At 38.1% G+C, this 16,757-nt stretch overlaps 1 protein-coding gene across 8 annotated transcripts in view; it reads left to right on the top strand.

Annotated features, from left to right (window-relative positions):
* nav3 (neuron navigator 3) overlaps window positions 1-16,757 on the top strand; it is a 424,757-nt gene that overhangs the window by 317,583 nt on the left and 90,417 nt on the right. For 6 of the 8 annotated variants that reach the window (XM_088647283.1, XM_088647286.1, XM_088647282.1 and 3 more), the window contains 3 exons: window positions 2,913-3,951; window positions 7,771-7,886; window positions 16,578-16,686. In XM_088647283.1, the coding sequence (XP_088503409.1) occupies window positions 2,913-3,951; window positions 7,771-7,886; window positions 16,578-16,686 (1,264 nt within the window). Of the gene's footprint in view, window positions 1-2,912; window positions 3,952-7,770; window positions 7,887-11,973; window positions 13,260-16,577; window positions 16,687-16,757 lie in introns of those variants that run through there. The other 2 variants (XM_088647284.1, XM_088647287.1) reach the window with 2 other exon arrangements.

Below are 16,757 nucleotides of genomic sequence, written 5' to 3'. Positions count from 1 at the left end.
AGGCTTATATCAAAGGTACAGTATTTTATAAGACATTAAATATGGGTATGAATCTGTGAGATAAAATGAATCAGTTACTATATATGCAAATACACTGCAATTGTTAAATACAATCATGTATAAAGGGTATGGGTGGGTATTTAGGACCTAGTGTTACCTCTGCTGAGGTAGCTGTCAAATACAGTGTTTTGTAGAACATATTTTCAGGGTAAGCATCACCTCAAAACTCTTTTCATCACATTATGCTACAGAAGAACACAGGAAAACGTACAGAGAAGGTGTCACTTATTCTCTGTAGAATAGAAGTGATAAAATCCATGACATGTTATTCATGGAAGGAGATTAGGAAAAGAAAAGCACATATGTTAGTTTTGAAAAAAATAAAAAGTGGGAGTCAAAAAAGCCAATGAGGTAGATACTAAGGGTAAATCCCTAGCACATAGTTATTTGTAAGTGCTCCAAGAACAGTTAATTTTCTGCCTCACAGAACTCATTAATGTGCTCTTTATGTTCTGGAGATTTCAGCACACTGGAACTGTAAAGTAAGATTTGGACAGTGCACAGTCTGCTCTGTATGCCCCAATTTTAGTGGTAGGAATGCAGATAAGCCCAGAACGCTGATCACATGTAGAATGAGATTGAATGCATAAGCACTGATACTCTAGCTTATTGTTAGAGAACGCAATAAAGCTTTATTGATTAAATACCTAACAGCAGTGATAAGAAAACTTGTCTCATCTGTACCTTAGATTATTATATCTTCTAATTTATTTATCCTGTAATCAAACATTTAGTCAAGACAATCAAATCCTGTCATTATGTTCTATTTAACACTTTTGAAGATGTTGAGATGTTTGCATTGATTTCTTTAAAAACCATAGTGTTCTTGATTATTTAATACCCTTTAGATTGTTGCTTTCTTTTCACACAGACTGAAGCTACTACATATTTATAAGCTATATAGTTAAAACATCTGTGAAAAAAACAAGCTTTGGTAAAGTATTCCAAATTGTAGTCAAAATATTGTAATTCCCATTACATTTCATCTTCCCAAGAAGGTGAGACACCCCAAATTTAAAACACAATTACTAAATTGTTTTGGCATTTTTCCCACAGTACACAGCGATTACGAAATATCTGTGTAATTTGTTTCATTGAAACTTTCCATAAGGAAGACTGAAAAAAACAGCAATAAGAATATTGTCTTTTGGGAATAAATAAAATGTTTACTGGACATTTACATCTCTGTGGCTAAGGATCTGCACCTGTGGCTGGAAGGTTGCCTGTTCAAATCCTGCAGCCGGCAGCAGAATCCTACTCTGTTGGGCCCCTGAGCAAGGCCCTTAACCCCAGCTGCTACAGGGTCGCCGTATAAATGGCTGACCCTGCGCTCTGACCCCAAGCTTCTCTCCCTGTCTGTGTGTCTTAAGGGGAGCAAGTATGCAAAAAATACAAATTCCTAATGCAAGAAATTGTATATGGCTAATAAAGTGATCTCTCTTACATCTGGACTGCTCTTTGAAATGGAAGGTGGACTATGTTTTTACTGTGTAAAGATACACTGTTACAGTACTGTCATTACCAGCACACATTTCACTTTGCGACTCACAACTGGCAACCCACTAAAGCTACAGAGATGTGAGTCTGGACTGTACATGGATGGGAGAACTCCTGGGACAGCTAAGTTTGCTGCTAGAAGAGGTGTTAGTGGGGCCAGTAGGAGCACTCACCCTGAGGCCTGTGTGGGTTCCAATGCCACAGTATAGTGATGGGGACACTATAATGTAAAAAAAGGTGCCATCCTTCGCATGAGACACAAAACCTAGGTTCTTTTTTTCCTTGGTCATTAAAACTCCAAGGGAGTTTCTCAGAAAGAGTAGGGGTGTTACCTGGATATCCTGGCTAAATTTTATCCTGGCCTTTACCACTCATGACCTCTTAATAATCCCCATCCCTGAAATGGCTTGATTACTCTCCTCCTCCCCACTCATAGCTGATGTGTGGTGAGTGTACTTGTGCACTCTGGCTACCATTGCATCAACCAGGTGGGTGCTAAACATTGGTGGTGGTGGTGGGGAATCCCCATTTCCTATAAAGGCCTTGAGTGGAGAGTCCAGAAAGGCACTATATAAGTGTAAGGGATTATTATTTTTATTTGTTTGTCACACAAGATAAGTGAATTGCATTTATTGTCAGTTAAAGAGTATACAGTATGTCTTGAAAAGCTCATATACTCTATTTCCACCAGCCATATCACCCTGCAACTCACAACTGGCAGCCCACTGAAGCTCAGCAAGTGTGAGCCTGACCAGTACCTGGATGGGAGACCTCCTGGGAAAAAAACTAAGGTTGCTGCTGGAAGAGGTGTCAATGTAGTCAGTAGAGGGCACTCACCCTGTGGTCTATGTGGGTCCTATTGTCCCATATAGTGATGGGGACACTCTGCTGCAAAAAGGTTCTGTCATTCGGTTGAGGTCCTGACTATCTGTGATCATTAAAAATCCTAGGGCGTTTCACAAAAAGAGTAGGATTGTTACCCCCAGCGTCCTGGCCAAATGTCCCATTGGACTTTACGAATCATGGCCTCTTAATTATCGCCGTGATTGGTAAAGTCCCACTGATAGCTGGTGTGTGGTGAGAGTACTGGCGCACTATGGCTGCCGTTGCATGATCCGTTGCGCATTGGTGGTGGTGGAAGGGAGTCCCCATTACCCATAAAGCACTTTGAGTGGAGTGTCCAGAGAAGCGCTATATAAGTTTAAGGATTTATTATTATTAAAAGCAGTGGTGTAAAGAAAAATATGTCACACAATGAACCTTAGGTTGGTGGTCTCCAACATTCCAAAGTCCAGAAGCTTTGCTTTGTTTATTTCCCCATATACTCAGCAAGATGTTCTATTGCTTTCTTTCAGAAATGGTGAAAGGACTTCCTCAGACTGGCAGCATGAATGGAAATGTCCAAACAGCCACCAGCACAGGGCAGCAGCTGGTCTCTGCCATCCCCTCCCCCAGCTCCAGCAAGCCTTGGCGGAGCAAATCAATGAACGTCAAACACACAGCCACCTCCTCAATGCTTTCAGTGAAGCAGCCCAGCCCAGCCACCTCACCTACTCCTACCACAGAACGACTCAAACCCCCACTGTCAGAGGGGACCAAGCCTTCTGGTAGTGGACAGAAGTCCATGCTAGAGAAATTTAAACTCATAAACCCCAGGACTGCCTCCAGAACCCCTCTAACATCAAATCTGGGACTGTCTGCAGAGGTGGGACAGAGGGAAGAAGATGTTTTATTGGAGAGTAGTGAAGTAGAAGGTTTAAACAGTAGACAGAGCAGTGGAGGATGCACAGGTAGCAGTCCCAAGCAACCCATTAAAGCAACTACTCCCACCACAAAAACTGGCAGCAAGTCTGTGAGCAATAACAAATCTTTGCCCCAGCCGAAGGACAAGGAGGACAAGAATAAGAGCAAAGGGAAAGCAAGTACACCTAACAAGGACGAAAAAGAGCAGCTAGCAGAGCCATCAAAGAAGAGCTCCAAAATCGCAAGCCTTATTCCCAAGGGAGGAAAGGCTTCAGCTGTCAAAAAGGAACATGCTATCCCCGTTTCAAGTGGAATTCCAAAGCCTGGCCTGAAAGTGGCTACACCCACAGGAAAACCGGCCGCCAGCCCTACGGGACTCAGTGGCAAAGACACAGAGAAATCAAAGATTGCAAAAGGAAGTCAGACGTTCTATATTCAGAAATCCCCAGCTGACGGCAGGGCACTGGGTAGCCTGTCCTCACCAGCAGAGGGAAGACGGACCAGCATGGTGTCATCGACCAGCACTTCTGCACTTTCAGCTGCCATGGCAACAGCAGGTGGACAGCTGTCGGGAAATGGCATCGTCCAGCTCCCCCAACAACAGCAGCACAACCACCCCAACACGGCCACAGTTGCTCCTTTTATGTACAGGTAAATATATAAAGGGAGGGCTGTATATCTATTGGGATGCAGAAAATATTTAACTGTAGGATTTTTTTTGTCACAGAGCATCCCACAGAATACATATGTATGTGAATTACTGCTAATGAAGTTTAATTAAGGAGCAGGATATGCACACCTCGGGAAAATAGCAGAGAACATCAAAACCACCTTCAGTAAGGGAATTGATGAATAGTAGTATTATTCAGGTTGTTTCCAGAGCTCTGTGTCTGCTGTGTACTTTTATTGTACAAGAATACTTATTTATGTAAGAACCTTTTATATGCATTGCTTTTTGATTTTTCTGATTTTTATTGTGAATAGTCTATATCCATTGGTTAAGAAAAATACAATATATGTTCACATACAGTATGCAGACATTAAAGTAAGTGCTTGTTTCCTTAAAAAAAAGGTCAGTATCCATTGTATAGGGCAAAGACCAATGACATCTACCACCACCATTTAACTCAGACTCTGTGTTTACAGTAATTATGAAATTAAAGAAGACTGCTCTGTAAAACATTCACTTAACATTGGAAATGTAACATTCCAAACAATTCATTGGTGTCATTTCTCTTCACTGTTGCATGAGGTGTAGTGAAACAGAATTCCGAAGACTAATTACACATTTCGAGGCAGTCTGTTAATAATTTTTTTTATCTGCTGTGTTTTATTCCATCTGAAACAGCGGAGCATAACAGACAAAAAATTAAGTGCAGATAAAAACACATTCTGGGGGGATATTGAAGCCGTTACATGCAGTACAGTACCTGCATGAAAATGTACCCTTTTAAAATGAGGTGAATACATCAAGCATATCAGTGTATATTTTACCTGGTTAAAAATAGCATGTGAAAGCAGCATACAGAGCCATTCAAGCATCTGGGAGGCCAGAATCCTTGACTGTGTGTGCCAAGTAGTGGCTCCTTTCCATCTTTCAAAAGGGAATCATATGGCCTCAATCTGAATCACTAAATCACGCCTTCAGAGCAGGTGGTCTGTTGAAGTTGCTCAGAAAGGACCCAAATGGAACCCCATGAATCTGCATTTTTAGCTCACTGATTTCCACTGTAGGATGATCTCATTAGATGATAGCTTTGGAGGACACCCACCGCTCGTCTGTGTTTCTAGCTGTGTAGGAGGCAGTGGTGGCTTTTGAAATGGGCTCTCCGAAATGGGCGAGAAACAGTGAGAAAAATGAGTCATGTAAAAATGTTTAAATGGCCATTTGTTTCAGTTCACAGTAGACATGATGTTCACACACTCTGCAGTTAAACTTTGGAAACATTTTCCTCTTTTTTTACCAATCTCCTTTATGTTCAAAAGCATTACTGCAGAGATATTTTAGAGGAAAATTGTATTCCACAAGGTTTTTGTGTTCACCTACTGTACAGTATCTCAAGGGCAATGACAGCAAAAATATTTAAAAAGCATTCACAAAACAATGAATTATGAGAAAGAATAATGTTCTATGATTTTTAAAAGCTTTTATATGACACAATTACTTTTACATTTGTAAAGCTTATTAATGCTATGTAATGCTATTAATGACAGCATTAAGCATTATAAGGCAGTTGAATTTATAGGCAGAAAATACGATGTTAGTGTATTGATCACAGTTGAGGGACTATGTACACAATTCAACACCCTAAAAATGAATCTTTCCAACCACACACACACAATAAACAACAGTTTTACAATATAAACATATTTTAAGGAGACTTTCCTGTGTGAATCAAATGTACTTGCCTTCAGGCTGTGGATAGCTCCTTGAAGGAGTCAGTTGCCACACATCATTTCTGTTTGACTGTCCAAATAATAATGAACAGGTATCTCGAGAAATTATTCTGGACACGTAGTGCACACAGCCACTAGGGCTACAGTACATGACATTACATTTCAGCCGCATCTCATCCTAAAAGCCTTAATCTCCCCGTTCTCTCACTCAAAGAGAAACTGTTAACTCTATCACCTGAGAATAAGGCCATTTAATGTCATTTCAATTGAAATTTGACTTCTAGGCCCAGATCCTGCCAGTCAGACACAGTAGAAATACTAGACTTAATTAAACCTTATTAGTTTATCATCACTTCATGTTTGGTAATTAGGTTGAATTGCTACTTGAGGTCTTGTAGGTACGAGCTCTCATAGTATGTCTTCAGTTTTAGCTTTGCTTATGTCCAGTGTTTTAAAAAAAAAAAGGGGATGATATATTTTCAGGAAACTTTAAAGATCTCTGAAACAGTGCTTCTCCATATATTGGTCATATTCATTGAGTGCTTTCACAGGCTCCTTTTGCAAAGGGTTAACAAAGGTGCAAAGGGGAAGAAGCACCTCAGTTTTTAATGGGCAGGTCATAATTTTTTTTTTACTGTACTTTTACCCATAATAAGTAATACATTTCTCAATTTCTCAGAAGTTAAAATTAATATACCCATATGTGAAAAATTGCACATCAAATTAGCTAAAAGGCTTATGCTAATATAGCATTTTTAAAAGAAATATACCTGGAATTTTATGCTAGATACAGTATATATTTGTGTTTACCTGAATGCTATTATAGTTTATGTGTACTGTATGTCGATGGCTTGGCTTCAAAACAGGCAGTGCTCCTTTGCCAGAAAGCAGATATTGTATTTTCGGTGTCCTGATGCATCCTAGATAGTCATTTGATGTCTGACATCTTCAGGACAGTTTTCTCCTTTTTTTGATACAGTGGAAATTAGATCTCTGGCAGCTATAAATGTCACAAGCCAACAGCAAAAAAGTGCCAGGGAAAGGAAGTGACTTTCAGTCAATGCAATTTCATTCTAATTTGCAGATGTTTTTTTTTTTCACCAGTATAATAGCAAATCATTTCTGAATTAGATATTTGGCTACACTGGATAAGAAGCTAAATAAAGGCATTCTAGAAACTGTCAAACGTTGCACAGGATTTTCACATAAAAACAAAACCATTTTATTTCTTGATGACTATAAATATGCTTTACCATATATTTGTGGGGTTTACATTTGATGAAGTTATTTTTCTAGTTGTATCATTGGTACTGTATAATTTCTCAGTTGGCGAAATGTGCTCTAGTGTACTGATTCAGTTATATACATAACAATCTGAATACAGCATCATTTTATCCTAAAGCTATTCCCAGTTGCACCCATTTCAAATGTCACAGCCCATAAAAGAAAAATATTTATCTCAAGATGTGCAGGTGTGTTGCAAACACTTTGTTGTGGAATCAACATTGCTATCTTCAAGTTTGCAGCAGGTTTCTGCTTTTCTTGGTTCTACAGTTCAAAGCAGAAATTAGTCTCTAGGTAGGAATTCTTATCCATTTTATATATTAAAAATTATATAGTTATAACACTTTTCAATATTTTCTTCTGCTAAACTCTTTCTAATGTTCAAACAATAAAACACAGAGTTGCGCTAAAAAATGAAAAACCTTAAATGTAAACATATAGCACAATGACACAGATCTAAGAGGCATTACACCATCAGAATTGCATGTTGAAAATCAACTGTAAAGAAGGTTATTTTAACTGCTTTTAAGTCTTTCCTTGCCATTCCTGTCTTTCCTTCTTAATTAGATATTTTATGTGTACAGCGAAAGAGGGAGGGAACAATAGAACTCCTAACCTCTTTAGCAATCTGTAATTCCCCTCACATTCACTGCCCCAACCTCCTTTCACGAAAGATTGGATATGCAAGTCATTCATTGTACTGTACCTGTGCACTTACCTGAACCTTTCCTGTGTGCTAAAATGTTGATGCTCTTCTTTAATATGATTTGTGATTTGTGATTTCTCTAGAACATACTCTGAAAATGATTGTACTACTGTCGCGCCCCCGGACTCCTGTCTCAGCCCCACAAAAGCAGATCTAGTTTACAGCAAGACTGCCAAACAGTGCCTGGAGGAGATTTCTGGTAGGTAATGAGACTTGACTATAAATTAAAAGCGCCCACAGGTTTTGAAAATGGAGGACTGCTTTGAACATATACCTAAAGGTCACGAAAGAAAAGATTTTAAGTATTGGTGTCATTGCCAGAATACCATATTTTACACATTCACAATTATATCTTAAATCTGTTTTTATAATCTGGGAATTCACAAGGACAGATTATAAAGGGTAAACAGCGTCTGCTATCACCTAATATACTGCACTGCAGTTTTATGCGGAACAAATGATTATTGATTGCTGGTAGCATTGTCCCTTACAGCCAGAATGGAATTTATTCAGTAATTTGCTTTGCTTAATATTTTCGGTTATGTATGCACATAAGTAACGCAATACTCTTACAGGTACAATGAAACATTTTAAACAGATATGAAACATAATCGCAGAATATGTGAACACAAGTAAAAATCAAATAATCATGTCAAGTTTGCAATGTAAAACATGACATTTTGTTTAGTAATATTGTAAATGTTACTGTTTGATTTTAATGTAAGGAGCTGAGTAGTGTGCAGAGCCATGCTGTAGAAGGTTACATGTCAACATAAGAACTGTTGCAAATGAGAAGAGGCCATTCAGTACTCTGCTTTTTCAAGAAATTAGCTAGTAGCAAATTTCTTTAAAAAGCTAAGGGTATACAGTAGCTGTTTTCAGGAGGACTTCCGCACAGTAGTGTTCTGCTAGTGTTCTCTGGCAGCAGCCAGCTGGTGAAGGCAGGCTGGTCATTGTTGTCTCTTGTTGATAGCTTGGCACAGGACCACAAATGATCTGTTGGTCAGGAGAAAAACCTGACTGGAGAAAAACTATCACAATGTCTTCTTGCCTTTGTGATCTTCGTGAAGTCACTTCTTGCAGTGATCTTTGTGATGTTTTATCATTTTGGGGTTTTGCTTTATTCTGCTGGAAAATTGACACTTCCTTTGTGAACGGAATAACACTTCCAAGTGTGTCTCTAACAGTACGAATACCACCACTCTGAACCAAGAATCTGTTTATGTTAAAGAAAATTCCTCCCCAAATTACCACCAGCCCACTTGTTGCTTGAAAAGCGTGAAATTCAGCATAATTCTCATCATGTCCTCTCTATACATGTGTTTTTTATCAAGTCTGTCAAGGCCAAAGTGGTATTTATCGGTGAATAACTCCATCACCCTCACTACTGCCACTTCATATGTTCTGTGGTCCAAAGAAGATTTTCATCTACCAGCTCCCAACACATAATCTCTGAACAGCTTCCCAGAATGCAAATGACAAACTACAATCTTTCTGCTGATGCAGGAGTTATTTCTTTATTGTAAACATTTTTTATTAACTGTTTATCATTACAGACATAGCAAGTTTGAAAAAAAAATACATACAGTACGCAGCTGTGAAGCATCCTTTTCACATTACTAGCCAAGGTCCCCAGAACTTTAATTAGACCCTAATTTAGAAGCAATATTCATCCCTTACCTGTACTTTGTGTTTTCTATCCATTAATCAGTTCTCCATCCCATAAATGTATTCCTAGAACACCTATACATATGGCCTGCAATTTAAGAATTATTATTTTAGGAGAAACATTAAATGTTATATGAACATGGATATGCATTAATTCATATACCTGTACAAAAAGCATAAAATATATTAATTTTAAATCTATATACAGTATATATTAATGTTTTTTATTTGCCTAGTATCCTTTTAGCTTTTTTAATTAAATGTATTTCTTTTCATTATAGAAAATTAAAACATTCCTTTGACAAAGATTCCCTTTATTTTATTCTCTGCTTAGGAGGAAGCTGCCACATAGTATTGCTTATTAGCAAATCTACGAACAATTTGTTGCTTCCAATGAGACTCCTACTGTATGTCATGACAGTATCTACAGTATATTCTCCTGTGCTGCAAATCTAAGCAGTAGTGTATTTCATACACAGTACATATTCCAGGACGATATAGAAACCTTAGTCATATTTTTAAAAGTCAGAGCCAGTGACAAAAGGGAAGTAATATTTTTGATGAAACATACAGTACTGTATACTGTATAGCAGTTTCAGAGACAAAGTGGGATAATACAAAAGTGAGTCCATGGGCAGTGTGGTGACAGTCTCTCTTTTAGAACATGTCTGTGTACTGGAGAGTTTGAAAATTGTAGTGGTCTCTAGAAGAGCAGTCCTGGTCTGTGTCGACTAGCCCACTGATTGTTGAAGTAAAAAATCTTAAGTTTTTGGGCAGCATCTCTCATAGACTGGTCCTTTTCAATTATGCTGGTATCATCCGGATTATTGAGTTCATTACTCATTATTATGATGTTTTTCATGGTCATATATTTTGCCTTTCTTGCACTAATTACAGTAATATCTTGATATGAGTGGCTATTTATATAGGTTTTTATACATTATTTGAAAATTTCAACTCAACTCAAATGCTGAACTTTGGACACCTGATGTTTATATTAAATCACATGACTTATATCAGTAATCAGTAATATAAGTAATGTGTTATCCCAAGGAACAGTACGACTCAAACATCTGTTCACAGTTTAAAATTTAAATAAAATTATGTATGTGCCCAGTGAACTGGTGATGTGAAACCCAGGTGGTTGGCTTTTTTTGTGCATCAGCATACTGTATATTGGTATTTGATTTCTAATTATCTAATAGTTTTGTTGCTGTTCTAATTAATGATTGAAGTACTGTATTAAAAGCCACCACTTTAACTTGTAATTTTTCCATATACCTGGTTCCTTGCTACAATAGTTGATCTATGTGTTATTTTCATTTTTTGTATGTGGTTTAAGACAATTACGTGATTGTTATTTATTATTTTTTGTTTTTCAGTGGACTCTTTATCCAATAGTGATCTCTTTAATATTTCAAAACTGGTAAAGCAAATTTGTATGTTGGTCATTCATGACCGATCATCTTGAAGTATTTCATGTAATTGTTCAAAATGTTCAGGTAAAAGATTGGATGGATAAATTGGGTTTCTGGCAAAAAAGATTATATCTGGGTACTTAGTCTTTGCTATGGGAGTTTTTGGTAACCTCAGAAGGATAGTGTGAGTGAACTAGTAATTACTGTCATAGGTGTTGGCTTCTCTAACTCATTTGACAGATCTGATTATTTTAGAAAATAATGAAGGCTCAGTAATGTATTTTGATAATCTTGAGCCTTCTGTTTGAAAGTTATTGATGCCTTGTTTTCTTTTCACATTAGTCTAAATTTGACTGGAAGTACACAATCTATATCCCCAAAACTATAGGTGAGGAATGTTTTAAAATATTTAATTGAAAATTTAAATGTCATGTTATTGTTATTGAATATGTCCTTGTGTAATTTAAAACTAAATTCAAAATGCAGCAAAACACCTTGTGGCACTGGGAAAAAGATCTGTCAAAGGAGATAAGGAGATTGTAGTTTTGCTCATTCTTTGTCACAAAGAAAAACATAATAATTTAACCTATTTACCTGGAGCAATTTAATGAGAGACAGTTTTCTGTCAAGACATGATGTCTGCTTTCTATACAGTTTAAAATAGTTTGGTGCATAACTGCTTTGAGTCTTGTCTTTTTATTTGTTTTGTGTTTGTTCTGGGAATTTGTGGTAAATACTGAGGACAGCAAATGTTTTGTATTTTGGTTAAAAAAATAGTTCTAATCCAAATCTCACTTCTTCCTCACAGTGGAAAGTGATCCACAACCATTTCATTAAGCCCCACCCTGCTGTAAAAATTTATATAAACCAGCAGGGTGCTCCGTGCTGTACGTTTAGATATCTGATTTTTGTAAATGAAAACAGCTTGTAACCTTTACACTCTTAATTATTTTGTGTAGAAATTACATCAGAGAGAGCACACTAACTTATAGGCGCAGTGTCAAAGTTAATTTTATTCTAAAAGCAAAGTTTTTTTTATACTAACTAAAGAAAGGTACAGTATCTCCCCACTGCATTGTGTATTTCATCCCAGACACAATGGCTTGGATTTTTTCCCCTCTCTCCGGGTGCATCTCAGTCTTTAGTAGTAGCGACCCTAGGAGGTGTTGTTTGTAACGAACTGGGCAGCTCCCGATATTCACAAAGATTGTTTGCTGCCATGGTAGCCAGAAGCAGCAGCAGCCACTGCAGCAGAAGAGAGGAGACATGGATCTGAAAATGCAGGCTGAATACTAAAAATGAGACAAACCTAAAGCTGTGCTTCGCTGGCTCGTTTCTGTTCTTATTAAGCTTTGACGTGGGAGACCTATTTGCTTCCGTGTGGCAGCAATTTTAAAAAGAGGAAAATTAAGAGTCTTTTTGCTTTTGAACTGGGAGAAGAAGGAGAGATAACATTATATTAATCTGTTCCCTCATGCCTGGGATGGCTAAAGGAAGAAGGGAGGGAGCAAAGAAAGAGAAAAGAAGCCAGATTTGCAGTTGGGAGGCTGGAAGCTAGCTAGTTATTGGCTAAAGTGACCATAAGTGTGCTGTGGTTTGAATATTATTCTAGTTGTGCTTGAGCCGGAAACGGGGAGGCAGCATGACTTTTCATCATCATCTGCAGAATGAGACCTGGTGGATATTGGCTGTTGAAAAATCAATTAAATCTTCGTGGTGTTATGTGATGAGCAGCCCACGGGCTTCTCAGGGTGCAAGTGTGGGACCCCAGTAACTTGCAGTTCTTCTGATCATCCGCTCAAAAGGTGTGTGCCTGCTGCTTTTCTGCTCAGATGCCGTTGAAGCACTCTGCTGCTCCTGCTGCAGCTACTGTAGTGAAGAATGTGTGAAAAGTGAACAGGTGGATACCTTAAAAAAAAGGAATCAAAGGATGCAGAGGGGTGCTGAGCTGTCCATTTTTGAAGGCAAAAGTCCAAGCAAGAGGAGGGCGTTCAACCTACGGAAACAGAAATCCCTCACCAACCTGACCCTCCTGAGTGAAAGGGAGCAGAAGGTGTACTCGTTTGAACTGTCAGATTCAGAGGACCCGAGGGAAGCCGAAAGCATCCTCAAGCAGGATGGGAACGCCCTGTCCAAGGCGCTCTCCAAATCGGAGCATTCTCTCTTCCCTGGCGGCTCACCTGCCAGAGCCCCAGCACCCAGGGGAGGCGCTGAAGCCGGTCTGCCGGTGACGGCTGGCTGGAAGCTGACATGCCAGTGGGGTGAGGTCAAGCCTCCCGAAAAAGTTGGTGAGATCACGGACGAGGAAGGCAGCAGCAGGTCAGACGATGAGGCAGCCCTGTCTTGTGGGTCTAAGGCTACCGGCACCAAGTACTGGGCAGATGAGGACGATGGCTGTGCACGGGAGGGGACGGCTCATTTAGATCAGGACGTCATACTAACAATGCTGGGGGACTTAGAGCAGGCCTTGTACACTCATGTACTAAGTAAGTGTTGCCTGCCAGTGCTGGATGATGTTTTCTTTGTCTGCATTTTACTGTAAAGCTGTAATATTGTTTTTTGTTTGCTTTGGAGGTTAGCTTGCTCTGATTTAATTTTATATTTGCTTTATGTTTTCTGTGAACCTGCTCCTTCTACTGTTATCATTATTAATAATATTGGTATCAACAGGAATAAAAGTCACATTTCTGTGGTTTATTTAGCATGCATAATTGGATTCTGTTTTTATTGCATAGGTTGTAAAATATAAGTAGCACAGATTACAAGACACTAGAAGATAATTCATTTACCTATGAGAGAGGTTTGCTTTTGAGATATCACAGTGCATGTTAAGGAATCTCAGGTAGGATCTGGCAGTAATGTGTATATTATGTACAAAATAGAATTGGTCTTGACTGTTTTAAAATAGTTGTTAAAAGTAATTAAATTAATTATGTTGCTCAAGGAATCTCAGAACTGTTGTGAGTAGAGAGAATCAACAGCATATGTTGTGTGAAAGATCACAGTGTGTTTTCTAGGAAGAAGATGTGCATATTAATTGATTTGTTTTAAAAAAAGAGTTATACATGGTGATTAAAAATTGTACAAGCTGATAATCGATGAGGCGATGCTGAAAATGTGCGACTGTCTTGATCATTATTACTTACAAGGTTTTTTAAAGAGCAGCTGTATAGTTTTACTGTGATACACACCCACTGACATGAGGTGGTGAAGGCAAGATTAATACCTACAGAGCTGAAGACACACAGACACAGTGTGTGTCACTCTGTGTACAGTTGAACATACTAAAAATTTTGCTTGCTATGCTTTCACCTTGTAATTGATTTACATATTTTAATATCTCGCACTGCAAATAGAGCTCTCAGAAGTGTTTGTTCATATTTGAAATATGCTTAAGTTATTTCTAAAAGTGTTAACATGCTTTTAATCCATAATCACAAGTGGCAGTAATTTCAGTAATAGAAAAAGATGAACTTTGTCACTTACGCATCAAAAAATAATTAACTCAATCTTGAAAAGAAATGTTTTCAAAATAATGTGTGAATCCAGATTGCATGACACAAGACATGGTATTTTTGACATTGGGATAAGATTGCCTGCATTTAATTTTTGCTTATCTCATAGAGCAGTAAGGCTCTTTTTTCTGAAAACATAAGCAAGTTTAGAAATGAGAGGAGCTCGTTTGACCCATGGCTCACTGTATAACTTGCCGTTTCTGACACCTGTACTTGCTGTTTTTAACTTGCTGTTTATTACTTGTTTTTTTAATTCCTTGAAATCTGGTGTGCACATTTGGAAGAGGCAAGGTTAAATCACACTGTGCTTCCCACAGTTGGACTGCAGTTTTCTTGCTTTCAGTTTCTTTCACAGTACTTCGAAGGCTTTGGGTTTAATCTCGAAAGTCTCACTACTTAACTGAGACACTGAGGCCGTGTTTCCCTTAAAGTGCTATTTTCAAGGTTTCTCCATTTAAAAGTAGTGTTTAATCAAGGGTTAAAATCATAATTGTCCTCACCCTAAACTTTCGAAATTCAGCATCTCTTTGAGACAAGATTTGTTTCATGTGTTCTTTTGCTTGACTAAATCTGTAAACATGGTACTGATTAATTTTAATCTCATATTTACAATACGTCTTGAATTGAAAAACCTAATGTTATGATTTCTGTAGACATTCTCATTCATATTTCTTTTAAACCAACCTTATTTCTTAAGAAGAAAAATCAGCTTCCAATGATGGAACTTGTCTCTTGTTATACTCTTAGTATTTGAGCAGGCCTGTTAATGTCAGCTAGAGTTGTGGTTGTCAATGAAAAACTATAACAGGATCGTCATCCATCCATCTTCAATGTCCTTTTCCAAATCAGGGTCATGGGAGAGCCAGAGCCTACTGTATCTCTGCAAGCAAAAGGCGCATGGCAGGGTACATTCTGGATGAGACACCAGTCCATTGTAGGGCAGACAGACACAGACATACAGTACACACACTCATTCATAGGGCCAGTTGTCCCAGAAGCCAATAAATTGACCAGTATTACCATATCACCCGGAGTAAACCATCTTTTAGACACAAAGAGAACATACACTCAGATAGCACTCCAAACCTGCAATTGATTTTAGAGCCCTCTCTCTGGAAGGCAGCAATGCTAAGTATCATTAGGTGAAATATTTATAATAAGCAAATCAGCCAAACATTTTGATTTTAGGCTATACAGTAAATTTGAGAATGGCTCTACATACGAGCATATCCTTGAATAATTCTGAGGTTTGTGCACAGTGTGAGCAATGTGGATCAGGTACACAACACCAATGCTTGTAGCTGCTTGTAATTGCACTAGAAATGGATCATTCTTTTACTGTAGGTGAGTCTGGCAGTGTTTGTTTGTCATTATTACATTCTGTGCTGCCATCAAAGAGTAGTTTTGCTCTGTAAAGCAGTTAACGCCATTATTGTTATCGTAAAGCACAGAATATTTTTTCTGGTTGCATTTTAGTCATCTTGAAAAGCTTGTCTCAAAAGCTTTTCAAGATGACTTTACATAAATAAAGTTATTTGTGGATTACAAGTAAGCTTAGGAATTGTGACCACTTATTTGAACTTGCTGAGAGCCATAATGTCATGCTGACATTAAAATCTACTGAGACAAGAAGCTCAGAGTCATCCAGTACAGATGTAGAGTACAGTACTAGCATTGCAATATGACTTATTCCACTTATTAATTTCTCTTTTGAGAAGTCCTGAATTTAGTCGTAACTTAACCCACTTGTAAGTCAGTGTCCAAATCCAATTGTGGTGGCTCGGCATTCTCTGGATGCAACAGCCCTCTAGGAAAATAGAATGATCCTCTGAAGTGACACATTTGTGAATATGTAATCTCACCATTGGGTTTTTTCATGTTGAAAATGAACGTGGACAGCGTGTGCCTTAAATAATTAGATCAGATTTTAACCTTTCCAACTTGCAAACAGCTAACGTGAAGAGACAGCCTATCAGAAAGAAGACGCATTACACATGTAACACCTTTATTACAGCATGTCAAGTAGTCATTTAAGGTACTGTTTTTTAGGGTGCAGTGTTTGCTAGGTAAGGAAACTGACCCAGGGGTACTATAAGATGTTAAGAGGAAGTGCCTAAAGGACTGATTGTACGTAATTACTTTAAACAGGGTCCGAAATATTGGGAGCAAGCTACTCAGCTAAGTTGCTGAAGTAAATTCCATTATATCTTTCAAAAAACATATACAATAGTTGTTTCTAACCTTGCTTATGTTCTTAAACCTAACATACTTATCAATATTTGATCTTAGGAGAGGATCCTGAAACAAGACGAATGAGAACAGTGAAGAACATTGCAGACTTGAGGCAAAACCTTGAAGAAACCATGTCTAGTCTCAGAGGGACCCAGATCAGTCACAGGTGGGTAATAATCCCAAATATTGGAAATAGTGCTGTATACAATAACTGAATTTACAAACTGAAAGAAAAGA

The sequence above is a fragment of the Lepisosteus platostomus genome, chromosome 9 (assembly GCF_059453375.1).
Source record: "Lepisosteus platostomus isolate fLepPlt1 chromosome 9, fLepPlt1.hap1, whole genome shotgun sequence".
NCBI lineage: Eukaryota > Metazoa > Chordata > Actinopteri > Semionotiformes > Lepisosteidae > Lepisosteus > Lepisosteus platostomus.
This window is presented reverse-complemented; position numbering and strand designations above follow the sequence as displayed.